Here is a 23,678-nt window from a genome sequence, read left to right as displayed (position 1 = left end):
ATTCTCGCCCTTCGGTACGCTTTACTCCCCTTGCTCTGACTGTAGCAGCGGACGACTAAAAGTTTCCGGTATCCTTAAATCCAAAACTTGTCAGCACTCTTATGGTCATAATCATCCACTCCTGTGAATTGTGAAGTTCTGCTGAAGAAACGCATCCAGTTTTGACACATTCTGACAACGTGGCTCTCCGTTGGTGAGAAAAAGTCCTGTAAACACCATTACCCATGAGGACACACGAGGGCGCACAGAGCCTGACTTTGACGCAGCACAGGCACACACATTGCGCATGGTTACGCATGCAGCTGGTGGATTCAAGTCAAAACAAACCCCAAGGACAGGACGCATGTTGGCTACACATCGGTGGCTTTAGATTTAGTCTCCAAGTTGACCAGTCAGAAATATTCCAGAAAGAATACAGGCATGTCAAAACAAGCTCAAGTTGCTCTCTGGATATTATTGGCTTGGAAAAAGCCATTTCATAACATTATTGGTAAAATACAGTGTCATTCAAAAGGGGGGGGGCAGCTCTAGCCTGCCCAGTTAAAGCGTCATAATGGACACCGGCAGAGTTTAAACCCTTAAATCTCACCCCCGAAAAATACAATGGAAATACGGCAAGTGGGCGTTCCAGCACGGGTTAAGGGGTTAAAAATGTATTCTGAATATATTTTAACTTCGAAAGAGTAGGTACAAATATATAACATTAAAATTTCAGTGGTATTTTCTGGTGACACATATTTACTTTCATAAAACTGGAGCTAAACTTACTGTATTTGAATTAAACCTGTGATCTGTCCTGGTTTATTTCTATCCCACTAAATGGAAAGTTGTCTGGTTTGGGTTCCATTTCATTCAGTTTTATTTTATCACAGTTTGACATGTCTGATATTTCTATATTTTGACAAAGTTTTTGTGCTTACAAAGTCAACATATAGCGATATAAAAAGAAATTCTAGCAAAAGAAATCATACCCCTATTTTAATATAAGCATTGTGTGTCATCACCATCGATTTAGGTTTACTGTAAATACATGACCTGAGTAACTGCTCATCAGCCAGTCTGACCATTAAAGCAGGAGTTTTAACAGATCGTTGCTCTGCAGCATTCAGGTTTGTGTTAACATGCTAAGACAGAAAGAGATCAGCATTCATTTTAGGCCTCAGCAGACTGTCTGTTGCCTTACTCAGACAGATCATTTTTATGGTTAAATGCCTCATTTTGGAATTTATTTTGGTAGTCTGTGTTTGCTATGTTAGAGTTGATGTTTAAAAGATGTTTCCTGTCCCTGCAGGTGAGAAGTGTGCTGTTGTTGCGATGGGAACAGCCGTGGGAAACAGTGATGTGTGGTTCCGTTTCAACGAAGGCATGTCTAATGCGGTCAGACGCAATGTTTACATCAGAGAGCTTCAGTAGCACTCCTCCTGCATAAATTGATCGACATCAATGTGCTTTGTTAATTCAAATAGTGTTTATTTGGATTGACAGTGCAGAGACAAAAAAAAGAACATTGCGAAACCCAAGGACAGATGTTCCATGTTGCACACTCAGTCTGACACATCAAGAAACAGCATCTAGAAATCTCCAAATAAATAAACAGAAATGAAAGCAATGATGTTTGGGAGTGAATTAGTGAAGCGAGGCGGTGTGAGAGTGCATGCTTTTTGTTTTTTTCAGATTATATACATATTTGATTGTGTGTGTCACCATTAGAGGATCACACACTTGCCCTTTTCTACCCAGGGGTTGGCTCGCATCAGCTCAGGGTTCAGAAATGGATCTTCACAAACACAGCCTTCGATCCACTTCACCAGCCTGCAGAAACAAACCATTATCACCATGAGCGAGTTCAAGTTCATTCCAGAATGGCAGAGAGGGTGTGTGTGTGTGTGTGTGTGTGTGTGGTTTTCTTCGTTTGTTTACTACCTTGTGGGGACCATTTTCCTGACACAGGCTTTGGTACCCCCCCCCCCCTTGTGGGGACCGAAGCCTGGTCCCCACAAGGGGAAACACTGTTTTTAGGACTAAGGTGTGAATTGAGTTTTGGAGAGGGTTAGTTATTAGGGTTAGGATTAGGGTAAGGTTTAGGATGTAGAAATGAATGGAAGTCAATGGAAAGTCCCCACAAAGATAGCCATGCAAATGTGTGTGCGTGCACAAGAGAGAGACAGTTCATGCTCCACTCACTCCGTTACAGTAATGGAGGATTTTTCTCTGTTAACCGCCAGTTGGTACTGAAGACTTTCCACTTCTCTCTTCATCTGTGGGACGTCTAACTCTGCCATGATGCGCTGCTGTGCTATACACATGCACACACACACACACAAGAACATTTGAAAGTATTAAATCATTTAATATTCAAAACACACTCAGTCTAGTTATTTGCTAGTTGACTCTTACTGCATTTTGTCACACAAACTTAGACGAGACCTAAGAAGGGAGGCCCAGATTTCCCTCTCCATCAGCCACTTGGGCCACCACCCTCTGAGGATGTAGAGCTGGTCCAGTGTTCCACGACTAGGACGAAAACCACTCTGCTCTTCCTGAATATGAGGTTAGACTATCCAACAGACCCTCCTCTCCAGGATCCCTGAATAGACCTTACTAGGGAGACTTAATAGTGTGATTCTTCTGTAATTGAAGCACACCCTGTGGTCCCACCCTTTTTGAACAGTGGTATGTGTGTGAACAAGGGGGACCACCACCCCAGTCTGCCATTCCAGGGAAACTGCCCCCGATGTCCATGTAATATTGCAGAGTCACGTCAGCCAACACAATCCTACATCATCCAGAGCCCTAAGGAACTCCGGGTGAATCTCATCCACCCCCGGGGTCCTGCCACCAAGGAGCTCTTTAACCACCTTGGCGACCTCATCCCCAGAGATTGGAGAGTCTGACCCAAAGTCCCCAGTCTCCACTTCCTCAATGGAAGGCATGTTGGTGAGATTGAGGAGGTCTTCGAAATGTTTTGCCCACCGGCCCACAACGTCCTGAGTCGAGGTCAGCAGCACACCATCCCCACTATAAACAACAGTGTTGGTGCTGCACTGCTTCCCCCTCCTGAGGCCCCGGATGGTGAACCAGAATCGCTTCGAAGCCGGGCGGAAGTCTTTCCCCGTGGCCTATTTGAATTCCTTCCATGCCAGAGTTTTTGCCTCAGCGACCACCCGAGCCGCATGCCGGTACTCATCAGCTGCTTCTGGAGTCCCACAGGCCAAAAAGGCTCGATAGGACTCCTTCTTCAGCCTGACGGCATCCTTCACCGAATGTGTCCATCAATGGGTTCAAGGGTTGCTGCTGTGACATGCACCGACAATCTTGTGGCCACAGCTCCAATAAGCGGCTTCGATAATGGAAGTGCAGAACATGGTCCACTCAGACTCAATGTTCCCCACCTCCTCATGTTCAAAGCTATCCCGGAGATGGAAGTTCCCAGCAGACCTTCACTATACGTTTGGGCCTGCCAGGTCTGACTGACGTCCTCCCTCTTCACCGGAGCCAACTCACCACCAGGTAGTGGTCAGTGGACAGCTCCGCACCTCTCTTCACCCGAGTGTCCAAGACGTGGCCACAGATCCGACAAAACTACGACAATGTCGATCATCAAACTGCGGCCTAGGGTCTCCCGTGCCAAGTGCACATATGGACACCCTGATACTTGAACATGGTGCGCACGTTTTAATAAAAATTAAAAAGAAACATGACATTGTGAATTTTATTGAAGGGTATCAGAGTAAAGGAAGCTGAATACGCAGGCAAACTTCAGATTTATATTAATGTGGTCTGAAACGGAGTCGAGACAAAACCCAACAAATGTTTGTGGTTGGAACGAGACAAAATGGAAAAACAAAAGCTCAAGAACTTCTCTCCTGAACATTCCTGAACACAGTCATAATTTTTGTTAAAGCTTTAACAAAACTTAAGTAAACTCTCAAGAAGCCATTTGTATAAAATCAATGCATACATACCACAGGTGCTGTTTTTTTATTTTATTTTCACACTGCGTTTAGATGAATTGAAGGAGTTGCAGCATGGACAAAGTTTCCTGTTTTGTATTCCTACATTTATTTTAGTCCTCAATAAAAAGAACAGAATACTTTTTATATTAAATGAGTCCTTCCTCACTGGATCTGTGTGGCCAGACGAGCTGAGAGTTGCATCATCATCTACTTTGACAAGTGACCCATCAGTCATCTATTGGAGCTCCACTTAAACTCCATATTATTCACAAGTCTGGTAGATTTAGGCTTAAAGTAATCTTTGTGGGGGGATCCAGAGTTCCAACTAGAATTCCATAGCGAATCTTTGGAAGGAGCAAAGGTGATGGCATGAAGGGTTTTCAACTTTAGACTCTATCATCACTCAAAACAAGTCATCAGATTCCCAGTGGAAACATGGGGCGGCTTGATGGCACAATCTTAATGTTCAGTTTTTTACAAAATTATTAAGGCACTAATAACTAAAAAAAAAATAAAAAGAATGTTGAATCATGAGCAGTTTGGAATATCTCAACTTGTTAAATCAAGTGTGATGGGTATTTCAGCAGGAAAATGATTGAAACGTGAGGCTCAGTCAGTACGGAAATGGTTCATCACACACAAATTCAATCTGTTCATTCCCAACAAGAAATCTTTAAAAACCTCTAGGGTTTTAAAGATTTTGAGAGAGCATATGAAATCCTGCTCTCTGCATTGATGTCTATCCATCAGAAAGGATGGATGGATGCCTGATATTTGTGGAACAACTGTTAATTTCCTTAAGTTTTGATTTTCCTTCCACAATTTTTTTTCTCAAACTAAAAATTTAAATTTTCAAAAATGAACTCATTTTAAAGCCAGCATGTAGCTGGGATGGCACTGTATATGTTATTACATATACAGCATACAAATTTGAATAAAGCAAATTGTACTGAAATCTTGAGATCTATTTTCATCACAGTATTGCATGTAGTGTCCTGAGCTGCTTAACCTGTAAATTATGTGTACACCAGGCTCAGCTCTACAAGCCCTGCTACATACAGTGATTTTTTTTTCTTTTTTTTTACAAAGATATCAGCGTATTCCCTATCTTATCAACTTTAATCATTTTTACACTTAATATTTAATTGCATTATTTTTCATCATTCCGCCTTATCACGAGGTATATTTTAGTCGTGATAAAACAGGAGGAAACCATGCATGAATTTGGTCTTCCTGTTTAGAGGCTTCATCTGTTTTCATGGATCCATGTCGGCCCGCTGCCTTTCATTCCGACTCCATTCTCCAGAAAGCTGAGATGCTGACCACTTCCCATGCTCTGTGGGATAACTCGGCTGTAGGAGGAGGCCTGTGATAAACCACAGCATCACAGGCTGACATATCGCCATAGTAATGGATGGCTGCAGTCTTACCTTCCGGCCTGCCGGAAAGGACCGGTGGATGGACGACGCCGAACGGGCTTCAACGGCGACAGTATCCGCTGAAAGTAGCTTCTCTCCGGCTATTGCGAGGGAAGAGGAGGCGTAGACGACGTATAGGTGTTTGTCGGTCGGCACTCCCCGGCGTTCCTCTCAGACTGCGACTGGATGATGGCTGCGCAGCTCGGAGAGTGAGAAAGACGAGCTGCCTGATTTGACTATCAAACGAGGCTCAAGACACCTGTATGCAAATCCCGGCTGCGCTACGGCTGGAAAGTCAGGCAAATCAGGACGAGAGCCGAAGGGAGAATAAGCAGGAAATTCGTTTTCTCTTCTAATGAGGCTGGTAATACAGGACAGGCTCCCAGAGACCAACAAGAGAATGAGATATAGTTGGTTTAATACTTTATTCTTGAGTAATTTTTTATGAATACTGACTCAGGGATGCAGTGGCGCAGTTGGTAACATTGTTTCCTTGCAGCAAGAAGGTTCTGGGTTTGAATCCCAGACCGGGTTCTTTCTGCATGGAGTTTCCATGTTCTCTCTGTGCATGGCAGGTTCTCTCCACGTACTCTGGCTTCCTCCCACAGGCCAAAAACATGACTGTTATATTAATTCTCTCTAAATTCTCCTTAGCTTAATGGTTGTTTGTCCTGCGTGTTGCCAAGGTGACCCCTGCCTCACATATGAAATGTCTCACTGGAGGAAGGTTTGCCCCATTACTCAGATGTTTGAAGGTGCAAAAGCATCAATAAGATTAAAATATATAACTTTCTACTGTTTCAGTCTTAGTATGGACTAAAAATAATGGATAACTAAAATATATATATATATTTAAATAACTTTACATGGAGAATTGTTCACAGTTCAGTTTTGATTGACCCCTGTAAGACTCAGAACAAGCGTTTTACTTTTCAAAAATTTGAAAACATATAAAGCTTCATTAGAAGCAAACTTTAAAATTAAGGGACAAAAATCAACAAAGCATTTCATACACTGTTCAGTGGTTTATTCAGCAAATACAACTGGAAAAAAAGGTTCTTCTTCAGATTAGATCATTCCAGACTCCATGCGATTGTTTCGTCAGCTTGTCAGAATCAGATTTGAATGCAAACAGTTGCATTCCAGTAGGAGACAAATACAATTTAAGTTGGAACTGTAGCGAGGATGATGGAGCAGAAGAGATTAAAGCACAACTAACCCACTAATCATATTTTTTGCTGATAAAACAGTGTACACTGGTTATTTAGGGTTATATTTTTACGGTTCTGTGTGAACTTTGGGGTTAAAGTTAGCAGGTGAAGCTAATAGCAACTAATGGCTGCTCTCTCTGCCTGCTCAGCACAGATTGCAGCTGAGCTGCTGTGTTTTAAACAATCTGTATAAAATAATGAAGAAATAGACCACCAGCCTCAGAATCAAGTTAGAATCAGGAGCTGTGGTTCAGCTCTCATAGTAGATGTTAGAAAAGTTACCGTATTTTCCGCACTATAAGGTGCATCAGATTATAAGGCGCACCTTCAATGAATGGCCTATTTTAAAAGTTTTTTCACATATAAGGCACACTGCATTATAAGGCGCATAGAATAGACCCTCAGTAGAGGCTGAAGTTACATTATGCATCCACTAGATGGAGCTGCACTAAAGAGAATGTCAACAAAGCAGTCTGTCTCCGGCAAGGAGAGCCTTCCGCAACTGGGCCGGGGCGTGGCCGGACGATGGTCACCCTTCTCCGTTCACAAACAGCATGTTGGTGGAGAACGTGGTGCTAAATGACCTGCAGACGACCCGATTCTAGACGGTCGGTAGGTAGATAGGTCAGTCAAACTTTATTAACAAACCAGCGTTCTGACAACTATCCCAGCATGCACCGCGCGCTTCTTCTGTGGGCGAAAATGAAGTCGGCGGCTGGTTACCGTAGTTGCTAGACCTGTTGTGGCTCAATATTGGTCCATATATAAGGCGCACCGGATTATAAGGCGCAGTGTCGGCTTTTGAGGAAATTGAAGGTTTTTAGGTGCGCCTTATAGTGCTGAAAATACGGTAGCTCGTTCTGCCATCATTGGCTTTAAATGTTTCAATCACCAGCAAAGAGCCCAATAATGTGAGGCAGCAGGAAATACTACAAATGCTTTTTGACATTTAGTATTTTTTGTCTTTTTCAGACCAGCCATGAATTATAATTTCCTATTGGAGAGTTCTGAAAAAAATCTCTACAGCCATTTAGAAAAATTTATAAATACAGCTATAACGTGGATATGTTAATAGAACTTCTGATCACAGCCTCACTCATCCCCACACTCAAGAATTAGCTTTGCTGATAGCATGCAACTTCAGAGTTTACCATAAAAGGGAGTCCCAGAATGAGCGGTGGTCTTCTGCGTTGGCTTTCAAGCTATTAATGGGGAACAAAAGTCTCTGTTAGGATTAAAACAATCTGTATAAAATAATGAAGAAATAGACCAGCAGCCTCAGAATCAAGTTGGAATCAGGAGCTGTGGTTCAGCTCTCATAGTAGGTGTCAGAAAAGTTAGCTTGTTCTGTCATCATTGGCTTTAAATGTTTCAATCAGCAGCAAATGAACCAACCTCTCTCTAACCCATCTTCATCCAGACATCAGTTTTCACTCCCATTTTCACCTGTAAAAAGATTTTTTCAAAGTTACGTCAAAGTGACAGCTCAGTGAAATAATGCACTAATAAGCTAGCCTCAGAATAAAGTCAGAATCAGGAGCTGTGGTTCAGCTCTCATAGTAGGTGTCAGAAAAATGAGTTCATTTTGTCATCACAGGCTGAAAGCGGCCAAGACCGCATTTTTATGAACACAAGACTCACCAGCTGATCCACAGCAGATTTAATCCTGGGATTATACCATCATCCTTGGATTGAATTCATCCAGTTTAGACCACATTCACAGCCTTTTACATCCTCAACTCACAGTCTGTGAACAGAAACAAGGCCAAACTATTTTCTAATGCTACACAATTCAAACAAAACTTTACTAAGCATTAACATTAAAAAAAAAAAAACTTAAAACATCAGATCAATTATACTGACAAGAGCCCAATAATGTGAGGCAGCAGGAAATACTACAAATGCTTTTTGACATTTAGTATTTATTGTCTTTTTCAGACCAGCCACGAGTTATAATTTCCTATTGGAGAAAACAGAGTTTTTAAACGACATGATGTACAACTCAGCATAATCATTTACTAAATAACAAAAGTTACTTTTTATTTAATGGTAAAACAAAAACATATTAAACTGAACTTTGTGCTGCACAAGATGCCTTGAAATTAATTTGTTGATGTTTTATATATTCAGATAAGACATCTGATTTTGATATAGATGCTGTAATCTGCTATTTATTATTGTGTTGTGCACCAGTCAGGTCCGTTTACCGCTGCACCAGAGGGGGCGTCCAAACCCCGTCTGGAGGGGGCGGCGCCCCGATGATGCCTTCGCATACACTTCACCGCGCCCTTACACTCCTTCACTTTGCGCACATGTAAATGTAAATGTAGCGAGTTTTACCTTTCACGCGTCTTCGTCTCGGGGGATAGAGCGACTGTATTACGTACCCTCCTTTGGGGGGGCGCCGATTTATGTTTTCGCATCCACCTGAATAATATGTAGTTGCGCCCCTGTGCGCACTGAAGCCAGAGAGGCGGCGCCGACCATTTTCATGGCGCTTCCGATTGATTTCTCGGTAAAACAACTCATATAATTATGTCAAGGTTGTGCCTTTCAGTTTAATCGGCAGCTGCTGTTACAAAAAGCAGTAACAAAATTGTCAAATAAATAAACTTAGTCTTGTCTGGACGTCTTCTTTGTGTTGCGTTTTTAATCGCCAAGAGAACTGGTCTTTTTCAAACTTTTGTCACTTAAGCCAGACAAATAAAAGTGAGTCACCAAACAGGGTTTTCCATCACACTGTGTGTATTTATAATTTTTCATTGCTGATATAATAGGATGAAAGCTGGCTGATAGCAGGACATGAAAAATAGACTTTCTGAAAAGATGAGAATGGCTTTCAGGAAAATCCCATTCTGATGTAAAATATTACAGATTATTGGATAAAATAATTTTCTAGTTAATGTTTGGTGGCTCAATCATACCATCAAATACAATTATTAAGAAGTTAAACATTTGCTCCTTATTTGCCAAAGCTAATTATTTTTCACAAACTCTTTAACTGTGCCTATGCCTCTTTGTGAACAAGAAATCCTGTAAATTTGGAAACATTTGATCATTTTGTCAAAGTTAAGGGGGGGAACCCAAATATTTTAGCTGCCTGAAATCCAGCGCTGGGCTCCACTCGGCTCACCTTAGGGGTGACACCAAGTGAAGCAAAGATTGCAGCGCGATTTGGCCTCGGTTTCTGTTATGTGCAACATGTGTAACAGACCACCGACTTGTGGTTATATAAGCCTGCAGCTGTACGCATGCAAGCAGCTAATCATTTATGCATAATATTGGTTAAGCAAATCTTTGAGTTCTATTAATTACGCATTTCAAAACCCTGATAAGTGTAGATTAAGGTTTAAATTGTGTAGACAGAAAAAGCGACTGAATTTAGGGCATTTAATGCATTATGAAACTTTATCAAAGACGGAAAACCGAAGTTGACCGGGTTTCATATCAAACACTAAAACGCGTTCATGCCCATATTTTAAAAGTAAATGAAACCACAATTTATTATTTCAAAGCAATCATGATAACATTGTGTGAGCCGTTCTGGCAGGACAGCCACGTGCCAACACCACGTTGACTTAAAACTTGACACGTGAAAAATACTCACCGGTTTTCAGTCGGTACACTGCGGTAACCCACGGCAGAAAGGAAAACTATATAATGGTAAATTATAGTAATTTTTAGAAACCAACAACTCTTTTTAGGAACAGCTCCGCTCTCTTTCCATGTTGCTGCGAAAAGAAGGAACTTTTACCTCACCGCAGTAACTTATTGGCTTCCGTAGCAAGCCCCTCCCATCTGACCTCGCTGCCATAGACTTGAACACGTAGTCCCCTCATGGAGCGGGTCGGCCCGTTGCTGCGTTACGTCACAGCGTCCGCCATATTGAATGTGGAATATGTGCCAGTAAGGTAATACAAGTAAATGGACCGAACTTCAGAAATTCCCGTTCTACAAAGTATTTTAAATTAATTCCTGTCATTGGCACATTTCCTCACACACATTAATATTTTTGGCAAAGAAATGACTAAAGACAGAGTTTCTAACTTTTGATGTGATTATTTAATTGTTTTGGGGCATTTCTGAATAAAGAGCACAATGTTTTTATTTGATAGAAATGATTCTGATCATTTTTATAATGACATTGATGAACAGACACACTTTTACAGAGTTTTATTAAACCACATATTTATATGATTCCATAATTTAATGTATATTTTAACGTTTCAAGACAATAAACTGTCAGGTTCTGTGTTTTTTCTGTTTTGTGTTTGCTTGTGTTTGAGTTTATTTTCTTTGGAGCACCTGCCGTTCCCCATAGCATCCACAAGATGCCGCCAGAGTTCAGAGCCCCTGGGAAGCTGCGGGGGTAACCCCGCAGGCACACCTGCAGCTCGTTTGAGGGGATGGATTGAGGATTTAAGCAGCAGTTGGACAACCCTTCTTCGCCTGAGTGTTGCTTACCTTGGTAAAAATCGCTTCAGAGAAAGGCCCGCTGTTTCCTACGTTATACTAACTCCTTGTTGTCTTCCACGCCAGGTAACCCTGTTGTCGCTACATCATCCCTGAGTGCGTCGTCTGACCGGAGGCTCTGGGAGAGCTTATTACCCCCGCTGTCGTGAGTCACTCTCCTCGTGTGTTCCTCCCCGACGCCACTGGTGGTACCAGTCGGACGCCATCCCTCGTGTGCTCGCCCTTCCCCCTGACGTCTGTCCGTCTCCAAGCGGACTCCCCTTCGGGACGCAAGAGGATCTGCCGGTCCTAGCCCATTATTATTGACTTTGTCCATACATTATTGAGAAATAACTTTTGATTTATAAATCAGTCATTGTCAAACATTAAACTACATATTTTTTATTTGTATGTGGCAGCAGGGCGATCGGAGCTCCTTAAGTCCTGTGCTGTGTGGACTTGTTTCAACCGTTTTACGAAACAAACTGGATTCATTGGCATTACCTTTCACAGGTAAGGATGAAAGATCAGAATTACTTGACTTTGCAGCCAGAAACTAGCTTATAAACAACCGAAAAATATTTCCTATGTAGCTTAATTGGCCCGAAGTAACCGCTGATTGTTAGCGTAGCAGCTAATGTTTTCATACTGTTTTCTAATGAGAGAGAGCTGATGAGAAACTACTGTTAGAGGAGAAGTTCATTAAAAACCAGAGGATTTAATGAGGAAAGATCAGTCAGGATCAGAGCTGGAGCTGCTGTTCTTCAGTCTGTTTCCAGCTCAGCTTCACCATGTCAGTATTTAGCTATAAAGATGCTACGAGTCAGAGCCCAACATGCTGAAAATGGCTTTTTATGAATGTGAAGGAAACATATATGTATTTTCTATTACACTTTTGGATCATTTCTTTTATCCTTGGTTTAGCCTGTGAACCAGGACGTCTCAGAAGTCATTGAGTTCTCCCAGTGAGACCAGCAGACTGAAGCCCTGCCTGTGGCCAGTGTTCCCAGTATAATAAATAAATGTTTTATTCTTTCACTTTTTGTGTATTTTTAAATATCTTAATCTGAAGTATTAGTGTATTAATACAGCTTATGTAATGAAATAAAGATAATTTATTCTATTAGAATTATTTTCACTCTTTGCTGTCAATAGCAGAGTTGATATACTGTAGTAAATATTTTTTCTCTGGAAAAAAGTAAAAAAAATATGTAGTTTAATGTTTGACAATGACTGATTTATAAATCAATAGTCATTTCTCAATGTATGAAAAATTAATAGAAAATTATTTATATCTTGTCTTGAAACGTTAAATGTACATTAAATTATGGAATCATGTAAATATGTGGTTTAATAAAACTCTAAAAGTGTGTCTGTTCATCAATGTAAATATAGAAATTATCAGAATCATTTCTATCAAATAAAACATTGTGCTCTTTATTCAGAAATGCCCCAAAACAATTAAATAATCACATCAAAAGTTAGAAACTCTATCTTTAGTCATTTCTTTGCCAAAAATATGAATGTGTGTGAGGAAATGTGCCAATGACAGGAATTAATTTAAAATACTTTGTAAAACGGAACTTTATAAAGTTCGGTCCATTTACTTGTATTACCTTACTGGCACATATTCCACATTCAATATGGCGGACGCAGCAATGGGCTGACCCGCTCCATGAGCCGTCTATGTATTTGTCTATGGTTATTCTTGTCACTCTTTCATAAGGCTAGATTTGTGCAGAAGCCAGCGCTTTAGTTAGTCTACAGATTCCCCCCCCGACGTGTTGTCGGCTCCTTCTTAGTTACCACGGGCTGCTTCTCTGATTGATACTTTCCCTGGCCGGCCTGCACAGGCAGAAGACCTTCTCTTGATAGGTTTGCAATTTGCTGCTTTTGTGAGCTTCGGATATTGTTTTAACAGAAAAGCTATTTACACTGAGATTACTTTAAATACAGACTATTTATTAGGTAAGTGACTTGGATATTACTTAAATGTATTAGAGTAAGAACAGGGGGTGGGCAATCATGTGCATAACACTTTTTAAGCTTTTATTTGTTGAATATGAAGAAAATTAAAATGTTTTTCTTCATATCACAATTAGGCACTTTTTGTGTCGGTCAATAACATAAACCCCCCAGAGAAACAGACTGGAGTTTAAGATTGTAATGTGACAAAATTTGAAATTATTCTACAAAACTTGTTTTTTCAACAATAAAGCTGTTGAAAAAACATGAAAGTGTACTAGGTCAAAAAGAAAAATATTCCAAGAGTGACATCAGGTTTAATTTATACATTTATTCTTATGACAGCTGTACAGGAATGCATCGTCACAGCAGAAACACCCAACTGAACCCAACCATGACACAACAGCTGTCACAACACATCCAGAACTCAACCAGTAATATGCAGACTCAAATCAGCTTAGCTCATTCAGTGTTTAACACCATCATGATAATCATCATAGTTATAATTATTAATATTATTATTCACATAGAACAGTCTCTCAAATATATCTCTGTTTTCAAAGAGCATAAAAATACAAGTGAACTCTTCATAGGGATGAAAACTGGTGGTTGGTCTGTTGTCTGGGGGAAATCACTGAAAACAGAGAACTCTTGGAAGAGAGGAGCCAACTTATTACAGCTTACAGCTCATAGACATGGAGGATTAAGCTTCAGGGGTACAAGACTCACAAATAACTGAGAAGTTACTTCCAGACAAACCAGACAAAGAGGGTTTAAAGCGATCAAAAACATTATAGTAGACAGAAAGAAAAACAAAAACAAAATAATAGATAAAGAACACTGCGAAGGCACAGAGATTTGCAGATTTACCGAATTAGACAGGTTTCAAATAAGGGATGTGGGAAAAAGAAGTAGGTCAGATAAGGGCAACTTCACTAACCGACAATAGATGGAGCTCTAAGCTCAAATATCCAGGTCAACTATAAACTATGTGTCTTTTTTACTGTATGTACGATGTAATGCATTGAAATATAGGAGTATCTTCTGAAAACACCATTCACTGCAGCAGCACACAGGGAAATACCACATAAGAGTGTGTGTGTGTGTGTGTGCGTGCGTGTGCGCACATATTTCCATGTATTTCTCATGAATTATTTCCAAGCAGTCCTTCCACACATGATATATAAACAGCAACACCAGTAGCAATATTGAAAATAATGGAAGTCCCACCAATGTGTGTATGAATGTGTGTGTGCTTGTTTGCATTTCTTGTAAATTTATGGACACATCTGTGTTTAGTTTGTCTGATCAAAATGGGTGGGAAAAGGAGGAAACTGGCTGAAGCGTATAAGCAGGGACTACACACACTCGAAACAACAACAAAGCCAACTATAACGGCAACGGCACCAACGACAACATGAACAGAGACGACACGCGGGGCAGGAGTCCTCCACTCACACAGAGGAGAAGGAGGCTACAATTCATCTGGGAAAAAAAGGGATTCTTTTTTCAGACTGGAGGACTCAGACAGCAGCTTTTCTTTCTGTGTGCTTTTTTAAAAAACCCTCTGTTTTCTATCAGGTTATCAATCTGCCTGTCAGACTATTTATGTGCTTAGGTTTGCAAGCAATATGCTTATCAGATAAAAGGATACACAAAAAGATTGTGCTTCTTGGTCCACGTAGCCGTCGGGCTGGGTGGAGGCATCGTCATGTGGGCTGCAGAGGTCAGAGGTTGTGTGGGAGCGTTTTCCTTGCAGCAAGAAAAGGAGCAACAAACAGCTCTCCCACTACTTGGTATCTGCATGAGGATACTCGGGAAGCTCTTACAAAAAAAATTGCACGCCAGCATTTAGCCTTGGGAAAGACTTTTCTTTGTACATCTACACACAATGAGGGGACAGAAGGGAGGACGTTGTTGGAAAAAGGCATGTGGATGGGAGATCAGTCCAGCATGGCATCCAGCTGGTCTGCCAAGTCGTCAAACATACTGCCGATGTCATCCAGGATGGAGACTGTTGCTTTTTTGCTGGAAACAGAATTAAGATGAGAAAAATTTATAAGGCTCCAACACAATTTAATTTTTTCCTAAATTAAAATTTCCAGCTTTTTCAGTACTTGTATGTTCATACTAAATTCATTCAGATATTTTCTACAGTGATCAGACTTTAAGTGTAGGATGGATAGATAGATAAAAAGACTTCCTGAGTCTGTGCAGTAACTCTGAGCTGGTACACCAAAACCAAATAAATTACAATGAGAGATGACAAGACTTTTATACCGTACATGAGACAGATATATCCAGTGCAGATTAGATTTATGGTCCAAACCGACCTAAACCAAAATGCAGGCCGGGTCGGGACAGAATTATTGGCTTGATAGTAGCATTTATCGTATCATTTATCATTTAATGTGATGAATTTCTTATAACAATTTTGATTTATCCTTGTCACAATAAATTCCACTTAATGTTTAAAATTCCCCAAAATTGTTCTTACTGTCGGGATTGTTACTTGTACTGTTTTCTCCACTGTTTCTTCAACAGAAGCATCAATAAATATGAAGGTACAGTTACTGTGTAGATTCATGATACAAAAACACTTTTTTGTGATTGGTGTCCTAATGAAGCGAATGGAAATATTTTTCAAGAGCATTATTTTTGGCTCCAGTTGCTGTGACACACTCACAGCCATACCTAAAAATACCTAAAAATAAGTTATATATAGTTATTATTGTCACTTTTATTGTTGTAACAGTTTTGTCACAAAATATTGTGACAAAACCTTAAATCCATATCGCCCACTCAGGCTTCAGTGGCACATGTAATAAGTCTGCAATATATACAGCGCAGAGAAAACCAAATGAGAATGCTTGATTGAATGAATCTACTGATTATGTCTGAATTCAGGAGCAGAGGGAGTAAAGTAAGGAAGGAACAGAAGTTAATCAGACAGGAACAAGCTCAGTCTGAGCCGCCCTGCTCCACTTGGGCAGCAGTGGAAAAAAGATCCTATCAATCACACGTCCCAGAAGATTTCCACTTGACTCACCCTGCGGCTACAACAAGCACAAAGATGGAGCTGGAAGACATTAAGTGAAATCTAAAAATTGGACAAGTTACACTGTTTACTCAAATGGTGGTCTAAAAACAAAAAGAGTAATGGGTCGGATGGGTCTAGGGCACATTCAGGTTGGGTCGAGTTTTTTAGGCCCAGCAATGCATGAACTTAAATGCACAGTTAGTAGGACTTTTTGCCATCTTCTTTAGTATTAAAATATTAATTTGCTAACTTCTGAGACAGGTAGGACATTCCTTGTGAGGTTAGCATCATGTGTGCAGGGATGTTATTGCAACAGCTGTTGGTTTGTAAAGTTATTAATCTCACATAATTTATGTAACAATTAAAGTTAAAACTTAACATGCGTCCCTCTGAAGTTCTTTATTTATGAATACTCACTCATTTGGTCTGTCCTCCTCTTTGATTTTATGCTCTACAGTCAAGGAGGCACTGGTCTCCTCCAAACGATGCTGAATCATCCCTTCTTGCTCTCCTCCTTCTTCTTGACTCTCTTCTTTTGCTTTCTCTCTCCTCAAAGGCCTCCTTTCCATCTCCTTCAAGTTTTCATCCTCTGCCCTTTTCTTCTTCTCCTCCTGTTCTGTTTTCCTCTGATGCTCCCTCTCTCTTATCCTCTCCTCGTCCTCCTCTGCCTCCCGTCCTCCCAGCAGGTCAATGGAGAGGCTGGCAATGGAGGAGCGGGGAGGTTTGACTGGGTGTGGTGACAAAGTAGAAGGACTCTGGGCCGGAGAGGTGGATGTGAGAGGGAGTCCCGGAGAAAGAGAGGGAGCAGAAGGAGTGTCAGGAGCTGGGAGTGGAGCAGCAGCTGGAGGAGAGAAGGGTCTGGGGGCCGGAGTGGGACTAATAGCAGCTGGACTGGTAGAGGCAGGGCTGGGGCTCGCGGCAGCTGAAGCTACTGCTGCTTTTCCTGGTTTGGGAGCCGTTGGAGGCCCACGGGGTTTTGGTGATACAGGAGGAGGGACACGCTTTGGCTCTGGTCACAGAAAAATGCCAGATGAAATGCTGTTATACGCAAAACAAATTTAATCAATTTAAATCAATTCAAGCAGCCAAAGTTTTAAGTATTTTTAAGAGGTCTTACACATTAGTTATACTTGCTTTCTCAAAGTCTTTCAACATTTATTCCCCCACAAACAAGTCCATGTGCTTTGAAAGACATATTTTCAGTTATGCTGTTTATGATGAAATTTCATGTGACAGAGCACAAAGGTCATTCAGTCACGCTTTTTGTATCAGCCATGAATCTGTATCAGATATATAACTATTGCATTCCAACAGCATAGATGGAAAAGGTCCTTTGTGACCCTGAAGACTGTCCTTCTAAATAAGACAGACCTCAAATTGATAACGAATCATTCAAATGAACAAATGTTGTTTTGGTGTATTTTGCTTATATCTAAAGAACATCAATATTATATCTTTAACATTCATATATTCGATATATTCAATGTAGAATATAATATACCCAAAACAAGAAAAAATATCTTTGTCATCAGTTTGTCTAGTCTTTTATGCATATAACAATCTTTTGTTCTCCTCTGTTATTGCAAAAGAGGGCAGCATCATTTTAAAATGACTTTGTACCTCTACTGATATTATCGTACATATAGTCTCGAGATACTCCAGAGATCCAATGTGTGTAGAGCGTGACATAGTATTTTCATATTTAGGCTGTCAAACTGCTAGCCCTCACTTTCACACCTGGGGCAAATGATATCTAAGACTTCCTTTGTCAAACGAAGTAACAAGTAATGAGTCAGCTTGTCAAAGTTAAGACCAACTTAACTTTGACAATAAAAATTTCTGTGAAATCTCATTACTTACCTGTTGGATGCTGAACAGAAATGACTAAACAACTAACAGAAATCAAAAGATAAACATTGAAAGATGTTTTCATAACTAGATTTGGTTTGATTAGAGACCAAATTTCAACATTTGCTACATTTTCAGCTACTGCAGTTTGGATTCACAATGCACTGTGCCAAACTAATCAAACCCTTTGACCAATCTGTTCCCCACCCTCACCTATGGGGGTGCTGCACCAAGAATCACTGAAGGAAAAATCTTAAAAACCCTTGAAGAAGACATTGAGCTCAATTTTATATTGACATAAATACTTCCTTCTTCAGGAAATGTAAGCAAAAATGGGGTGGTGCCAGAGTTTAGTGGTTGTGGGATTTCTCTTTTGTCTTTTGCAAAAAACCATGAGCCATTTTTCCAGTATGCGCTAGACTTGTGCATTTGTTTTAGTTGTGTTTCCCTTGTGCTATGTGCACTTCCTGCTTTTGGAGCGGTCTCTGGTCTGCTTGGTGTTCACATATGTATTTGATCCTTTCTAGAGTTCACTTCAACCAAACCGAGACTTACGTTTGTAGGTGGTACTTCGCTTTTTTGGTCTGCATTAGGCAGTGTGAATGAGTGCACATTCACACTGCCTAAAATGAATCTGACTTTCTAGGCAAATGAAAGTTTGATTAAAGCAGACTAAACAGAGCTGGTGTGAATGCACTCTTAGAAAGGCCAGGCAACTGTTGATCAAGACCACTTAAAAAGATAACATGAAGGTTTAACTCAACAGAGTTGAAAAGAAAATTGAGGCATTTTAAAACTTTAGCATAGAGTTGTATTTGTGGGTTCTCACCGGGACTCTGTGCTGGCTCAGCATTATCTGGTCCTGGTATGGGGACTCTTCGAGTCGGAGTAGGTGGGTCTGTCTGGGTCTTTCTCAGGGAGCCTGTAGAAGGCTTGGGTGAGACCGGTGGCTTCAGAGACTTTCTGGCTTCCATCCACTCACAGGTCTCGCTGCCGGCCTCCGTCCTCTCAGAGGCCTCAGACACTGGCCTCCGCCTCAGCACTACACCTCCGTTCTGCTTCGCCTCGCCCACGTTTTTCTGGGTCCCCTCAGGAGAATTTGATTGATTATTGCTTTGAGTAACTGATTCAGTTTCTTCTGTTGTGCGTGATCTGTGTATTGTTTCTGAGCCAGTTGTCATGGTTATTACAGTAGTAGCTGTTGATGTGAGGGCTTCAGATTCTGTAGTTGGAGGACGTGGTTTCCTCCTGAGCGTAGCTGTTGCATCTGTGATCTCAGATGCTGAGGTGGCCACAATGGAGCGAGGTCGAGGTTCTGGACGTCGCTTGACAGGTTGTTGAGGTAACTGGTCAGAAGTCTCATCAGGAAGGTTTTCAAGTCCACTGATGGTCCTGCGCCGGTCTGCAACATCATCCTCAGATGCTCCCAGACCTCCAACTCCAGCCTGTGGACGGAGCAGAGGAGGACTCGCCTAAAAGTCACAAGGCTGTTACTAAAACTTTTCGCATTAGGTTGAAAGTGTAAAATTCCAAGTTTTCACAGACTCACCTGTAGGAAGTTGGTGCCACTTCCCACATTTCTTGGCACCATTGATGTTTCCAACATGGCTGCGAGACTGCGGACACTCCCAGAAGCCCCCTCTGATCGCTGAAGGCCAGCAGAGTCCTGAGCTCTCAACGCTGCTCCCAAGCTGCCACAGTCACTGGCTCGCCTCTCTCGATAGGTTGGCAGACCCAAAAGCCCCATCCCCTGTCCTTCACTGTCCCCGTCGCCACCGGTGATGGAAGAACAGGAGCGTTTAGGTGGTGTAGGAGGTCGGCCTTTCCGACGGGGACGGAGGGTGACAGATGACTGGCTGCGGTTAACGGTAACATCATTAGGTGCAGCAGTATGAGTGGAGCTGCTTCGGCACACGGTGGCGTATCGGGAGTCCAATTCAGAGCCGATGAGGCTGTTAGTCCTCCGTCGTTCCTCCTCCTCACATGGCAGTCGCAACAGCGGTACTAATGGATCGAAGGCGGATGTTTGGGTGGACGGTCTTGGGCGAGCCCTAGGGGAGGCCTGCTGGGTGCGGGCATGTGGAGGGGTTTGTGGGGGTGTCTGGTTCGGTGTGTGGGGAGGCGTTTGTGAAGAAGTGAGACCTGGGTGAGCTTTGGCCAGCGGGCTAGGGGCCCCCTCCCTCAGTTTCCTTGCCTCCCTGCGTGACTCTGAGGAGGTGCTTCCTCCTGGGCTGGAAGGAGGAGAAGTGGGACTCTGAGGAGGCTCTGAGCCACTTCCTCCTCCTTGTAGTTCCTTGAGTTTCTTTACTCCCAACATCAATTTTTTCTGATGTCCTGTAGGACATCAGAAAAAGATGGAGACTTTATTGTAAGTTGAGAACAGATTTACAGTGCCTAGAAATGATATTAATAACTTTTTCATGTTACAACTAGAACCAGTGTTTTTCATTAAGATTTTATGTGATAGTTCAACATTTCATAGAACGTAATTATGAAGTGAAGTGATGCATGTTGTGCAATTCTGTTTAGCCGACTTTAAGCCCGTAAATAAACATTTGAGAAGTCATCTAGTTGACATGTAGTCTACTTCTGTGTACGGTAATTTAATTTCTGTAAAATGTAGCTGTTCTGTAAAGACCCCTGTGGTTTGTTAGATGACTTTAGTAAATAGTTTCTTGAAGACAAAAAAACACACCAGGCAAGATCAAGAAAAAGTCATGGGACATTTAAAACTGGGTTGGGATATAAACCATGAACCGTTCACAAACGCATTTCATTTCATCTTCAAAAAATGGAAAGGTTTTGTCACAACTGCAAAAGCAGCATGAGGTGACTATTTAACCTAACTGGCTGGGTGACCAAAGGTAGCATTAATCAGAGAAGCAGCCAGGAGGCCCATGGTAACCCTGGTGGAGCTGCCAAGAGCCACAGCTCAGGTAGGAGAATCTGTCAGCAGGACAGTCTTGCACTTCATAAACCTGGTCTTAATGAAAGAGTGGCATTGAAAGCAATAAAATCAGGTCTGTTAGCAGGCCTTAGCAAAATGATGGAATAATCTCTGGTCACGTGAGACCCAAACAGAATTTTTTGGCTAATAATCATGGCAAAGAAATACTCTATACAGTATATTGATGGTTGTGACTTGGCAAAATGTGAAAAATGCTAAAGGAATAGGAATACTTTTGCAAAGCGTTGTATATGTACTGGTTTACCGAGCTTAGCGATGCCAATCTCTTGCAGATCTTCAAGGCTGATGTCTGAAACAAAGTCAATGTTTTCATATCCATTCTGGACAAGAACTTGGTAGTACTTGCTGAGACCGAGGTGAGACAACCAGTCTGCCAGGTTGGCCTAAATGAAACACAGAACACATAGTTAATGGGACAGAAAAAAAACTGAGCAAAGTCTAACAAAAATATTTTTAAAACTCCCTCATAAAGCCTGAAGAACTATTCATGAGGAACATTTGACATACAGTGGCTTACAAAAGTATTCATATCCCTTGAACTTTTCCATATTTTGTCACATTATAACTAAACATAAATAGATTTTATTGCAATTTAATGTGAAAGACCATCACAAAGTAGTATACAATTAAGTAAAAAGAAAATTATACATGATTCAAAACAGTTTTTACAAATAAAAAACTGAAAAATGTGGTGAGAAAAAGTATTCAGGCCCCTCGAGTCAACACTTTGTGGATCCATCTTTTGCTTCAAGTCTTCCAGAGTTTGTCTCTACCAGATTTGATCATCTGGTGCAGCGTTTCTCAACCTTTTTTGGGCCTGAATGATGGACCACGTATCCATCATTCAGGTCCCTTATCGCCCCCCCATCAAAGAAAATGTAAGCTACTTGCACTGAATATTATTTTATGATTAATATTAACAAAAATAAGACATCCTTTTAATGTCATACAAATATGAGACAGAAACATGGATGATATTTTTCAATAGACCTGTCTATTGATTTATAGATTTACTGGACAGAAATTACAAAGAGCAAAGCTGGTTTTTAATCCAGTCCCAATGAGTTAAATTGAAAGTGTCATGGAGTCACTTAACAGCACCATGACATTAAAACTGACATAAAAAATAATATGAATGTAGTGGTATAGAAATACATAATTCCACACAAATAGTTTCCAGGTGAGAAGTTCCGGTTCTTAAGGTGGGCGTGGTGTATATAAGGAGCTGCTGCGTTCAATCAGGACGTGTCTCTTTGTTCTCCCACTGTGCGGTTCGCGTCCTGTGGGCTCTGGCAGCGAAAAGCAGCAAATCGCCGGCTGGTGCATGTTGCGCTGATATCCTGGTGGTAGGTGTTCTCTCTCTCCCTGCACTTTAGCTGATCTTGGTCAGAAAATCTAAATTGAAGTGAGATCATAGGTAAAACGCCACTGCGCTCCTCCTCTTCCTCGTTCTGCGTGTTTGTGGATCGGCAGGTAAGAAACTAACGCTCATCTAAGCTCCAGTTTTATTTAAAATGACTATGACTATGCTCTGTCTACATTGGTCTCCCGGATTTCTGCACAATCGTTTTAAAGTTGTACTGCGGCGTCATCCGCCTTCATTGAAGCGTGTTTGGGGTTTGGCATCGGCGCCCATTCCACCTCCTGCTGTGGCGTGGCAAGAGGGCCACGCCTGGTCCTGATGTTTTAACTTGCATTGTCTATTGTTAATTTCTATTTTGTTTACAGCCCTTTTTGTTCTTTAGTCGGGCTGATATTGTTTTCTTTTATTAGGTTTAAGGTTGTTATATTGGTTAACTGTTTTTGTTTGTCTGCAGTTGGTGAGGTCCGGTGACGGACCTTCTGCGTGCTGTGATTCTTGAGTTTGGGTTTTCTCACTGCGTCTGGTGTTAAATGTTTTTGTTTTTTTGGTTTGGTGGATGTCGTCCCCATAGCGCCCCCTTCGGCCGGTAACAGCTACTGCAGCTCTTCTACTTTCTTTGACTTCCTTTGGTTTTCATTCTTAAACTGGTTTTAAAAAGAATTTAATAAATGGCTTTTGTAAACTTTAAGCTGTCTCAGCTGTTTCAATCCTTCGCATAATCGAAACTGTGTGCCTTAAATAAAAGGTAATATTCTCTGGGTGAAATTGGGTGGCGTTGTTGAGTGATCTATTAAAACTAAAGTGCCACATAATCTGAGTTTCATCTAGTATCGCCACATTGAAGAAACAAATGTATAAAATAATTAAACATAAATGAGCTTCTTACTGCTATAGTCTGTAAGATGTATTTCTTCTTGGTAGTAGATGTGGTCCCAACAAACCCATGGCACAATATTATCTTATCTATATGTCGTTCTTGCCATACAGTCCCCTTTACTAATTATTGCTTGAAATGTCTTGCCATACCAGTTAATTCTGCATTTAGTTTCTTAGTTTGTTCTTTGTGCATTTCCATAGTTTCCTTTGATTAGTACTGTCGTTTCTTGGTTTATCTTTTTAGTTTCTCTCCTGTTATTAGTTTGCTTCTCCTTTGCATGACACACTCCATCTTCACTCGTCATGCCATTCACCTGCTGCTCTGCCTCATCGCGTTTCACCTCATCTGCCCTTACATAAGCTCTTGATTTTTCACTGTTCAGTGTCGGATTCTCTGTTTTCATATCCTGATTCACATCTAGTTCGTTGCTCTGTTCTATGTCCCGGTTTTCCTCTTACTGAGTTTTGCGCAACGTGCATGTCGTTTTATTTTTTTTTACCCTCTACGGTGCGGAGATATCGGGGAGGGGGTAAGGCAGACTGACGTAAACCTGTTACAACAATGGAAAACATCCCGGTAG

At 41.3% G+C, this 23,678-nt stretch overlaps 2 protein-coding genes, 1 long non-coding RNA gene and 2 other non-coding genes across 10 annotated transcripts in view; 2 read left to right on the top strand and 3 right to left on the bottom strand.

The window, feature by feature from the left end:
* Window positions 1-1,609, top strand: part of chtf18 (CTF18, chromosome transmission fidelity factor 18 homolog (S. cerevisiae)) — a 38,919-nt gene extending 37,310 nt beyond the window's left edge. For both annotated transcript variants that reach the window (XM_088003661.1, XM_088003325.1), the window contains one exon: window positions 1,292-1,609. In XM_088003661.1, the coding sequence (XP_087859787.1) occupies window positions 1,292-1,413 (122 nt within the window). In that variant the 3' untranslated portion in view covers window positions 1,414-1,609. The remainder of the gene's footprint in view (window positions 1-1,291) is intronic.
* LOC106907076 (guanine nucleotide-binding protein G(I)/G(S)/G(O) subunit gamma-13-like) lies at window positions 1,447-10,348 on the bottom strand. Of its 3 annotated transcripts, none has more exons than XM_088003796.1 (6): window positions 10,193-10,348; window positions 8,227-8,332; window positions 7,981-8,031; window positions 5,387-7,787; window positions 2,185-2,291; window positions 1,447-1,812 (listed from the first exon to the last, which is right to left on the bottom strand). In XM_088003796.1, the coding sequence occupies exons 5-6, from the start codon at window positions 2,280-2,282 to the stop codon at window positions 1,707-1,709; spliced, it is 204 nt and encodes a 67-aa protein (XP_087859922.1). In that variant the 5' UTR covers window positions 2,283-2,291; window positions 5,387-7,787; window positions 7,981-8,031; window positions 8,227-8,332; window positions 10,193-10,348; the 3' UTR covers window positions 1,447-1,706. The 3 variants fall into 3 exon arrangements, with proteins under 3 accessions (XP_087859922.1, XP_087859953.1, XP_014828093.1); XM_088003827.1 differs by having other exon boundaries at window positions 2,185-2,296; window positions 7,737-7,787; XM_014972607.2 differs by lacking the exons at window positions 7,981-8,031; window positions 8,227-8,332; window positions 10,193-10,348 and having other exon boundaries at window positions 2,185-2,296; window positions 5,387-5,658.
* LOC148161030 (small nucleolar RNA SNORD60) lies at window positions 7,859-7,947 on the bottom strand. Its single transcript, XR_015763940.1, has one exon. It is a non-coding gene; the product is annotated as a small nucleolar RNA SNORD60 (small nucleolar RNA).
* On the bottom strand, window positions 8,097-8,185 carry LOC148161029 (small nucleolar RNA SNORD60). The gene has a single exon (XR_015763938.1). It is a non-coding gene; the product is annotated as a small nucleolar RNA SNORD60 (small nucleolar RNA).
* A 133-nt stretch (window positions 10,349-10,481) lies between the features above and the next one.
* Window positions 10,482-12,525, top strand: LOC148161028 (uncharacterized). Of its 3 annotated transcripts, none has more exons than XR_015762379.1 (4): window positions 10,504-11,053; window positions 11,125-11,343; window positions 11,460-11,550; window positions 11,962-12,525. It is a non-coding gene; the product is annotated as an uncharacterized LOC148161028 (long non-coding RNA). The 3 variants fall into 3 exon arrangements; XR_015762374.1 differs by having other exon boundaries at window positions 10,508-11,053; window positions 11,457-11,550; XR_015762363.1 differs by having other exon boundaries at window positions 10,482-11,053; window positions 11,125-11,550.
* The last annotated feature ends 11,153 nt before the right edge of the window (window positions 12,526-23,678 follow it).

Source organism: Poecilia mexicana, unplaced genomic scaffold, assembly GCF_051168715.1.
Source record: "Poecilia mexicana isolate PSO_F unplaced genomic scaffold, ASM5116871v1 scaffold_1, whole genome shotgun sequence".
Classification (NCBI taxonomy): Eukaryota; Metazoa; Chordata; class Actinopteri; order Cyprinodontiformes; family Poeciliidae; genus Poecilia; species Poecilia mexicana.
The sequence above is the reverse complement of the archived record's forward strand: the minus strand, read 5'-3'. Positions and strand labels throughout refer to the sequence as shown.

Excerpts from the sequence above, each read along its gene's own strand:
- LOC106907076 (XM_088003796.1), bottom strand. The coding sequence starts at position 2,282 with ATGGCAGAGTTAGACGTCCCACAGATGAAGAGAGAAGTGGAAAGTCTT. Across the intron at positions 1,813-2,184 it reads TCCTCCATTACTGTAACGGA|GCTGGTGAAGTGGATCGAAG; the intron begins GTGAGTGGAGCA and ends TTGTTTCTGCAG.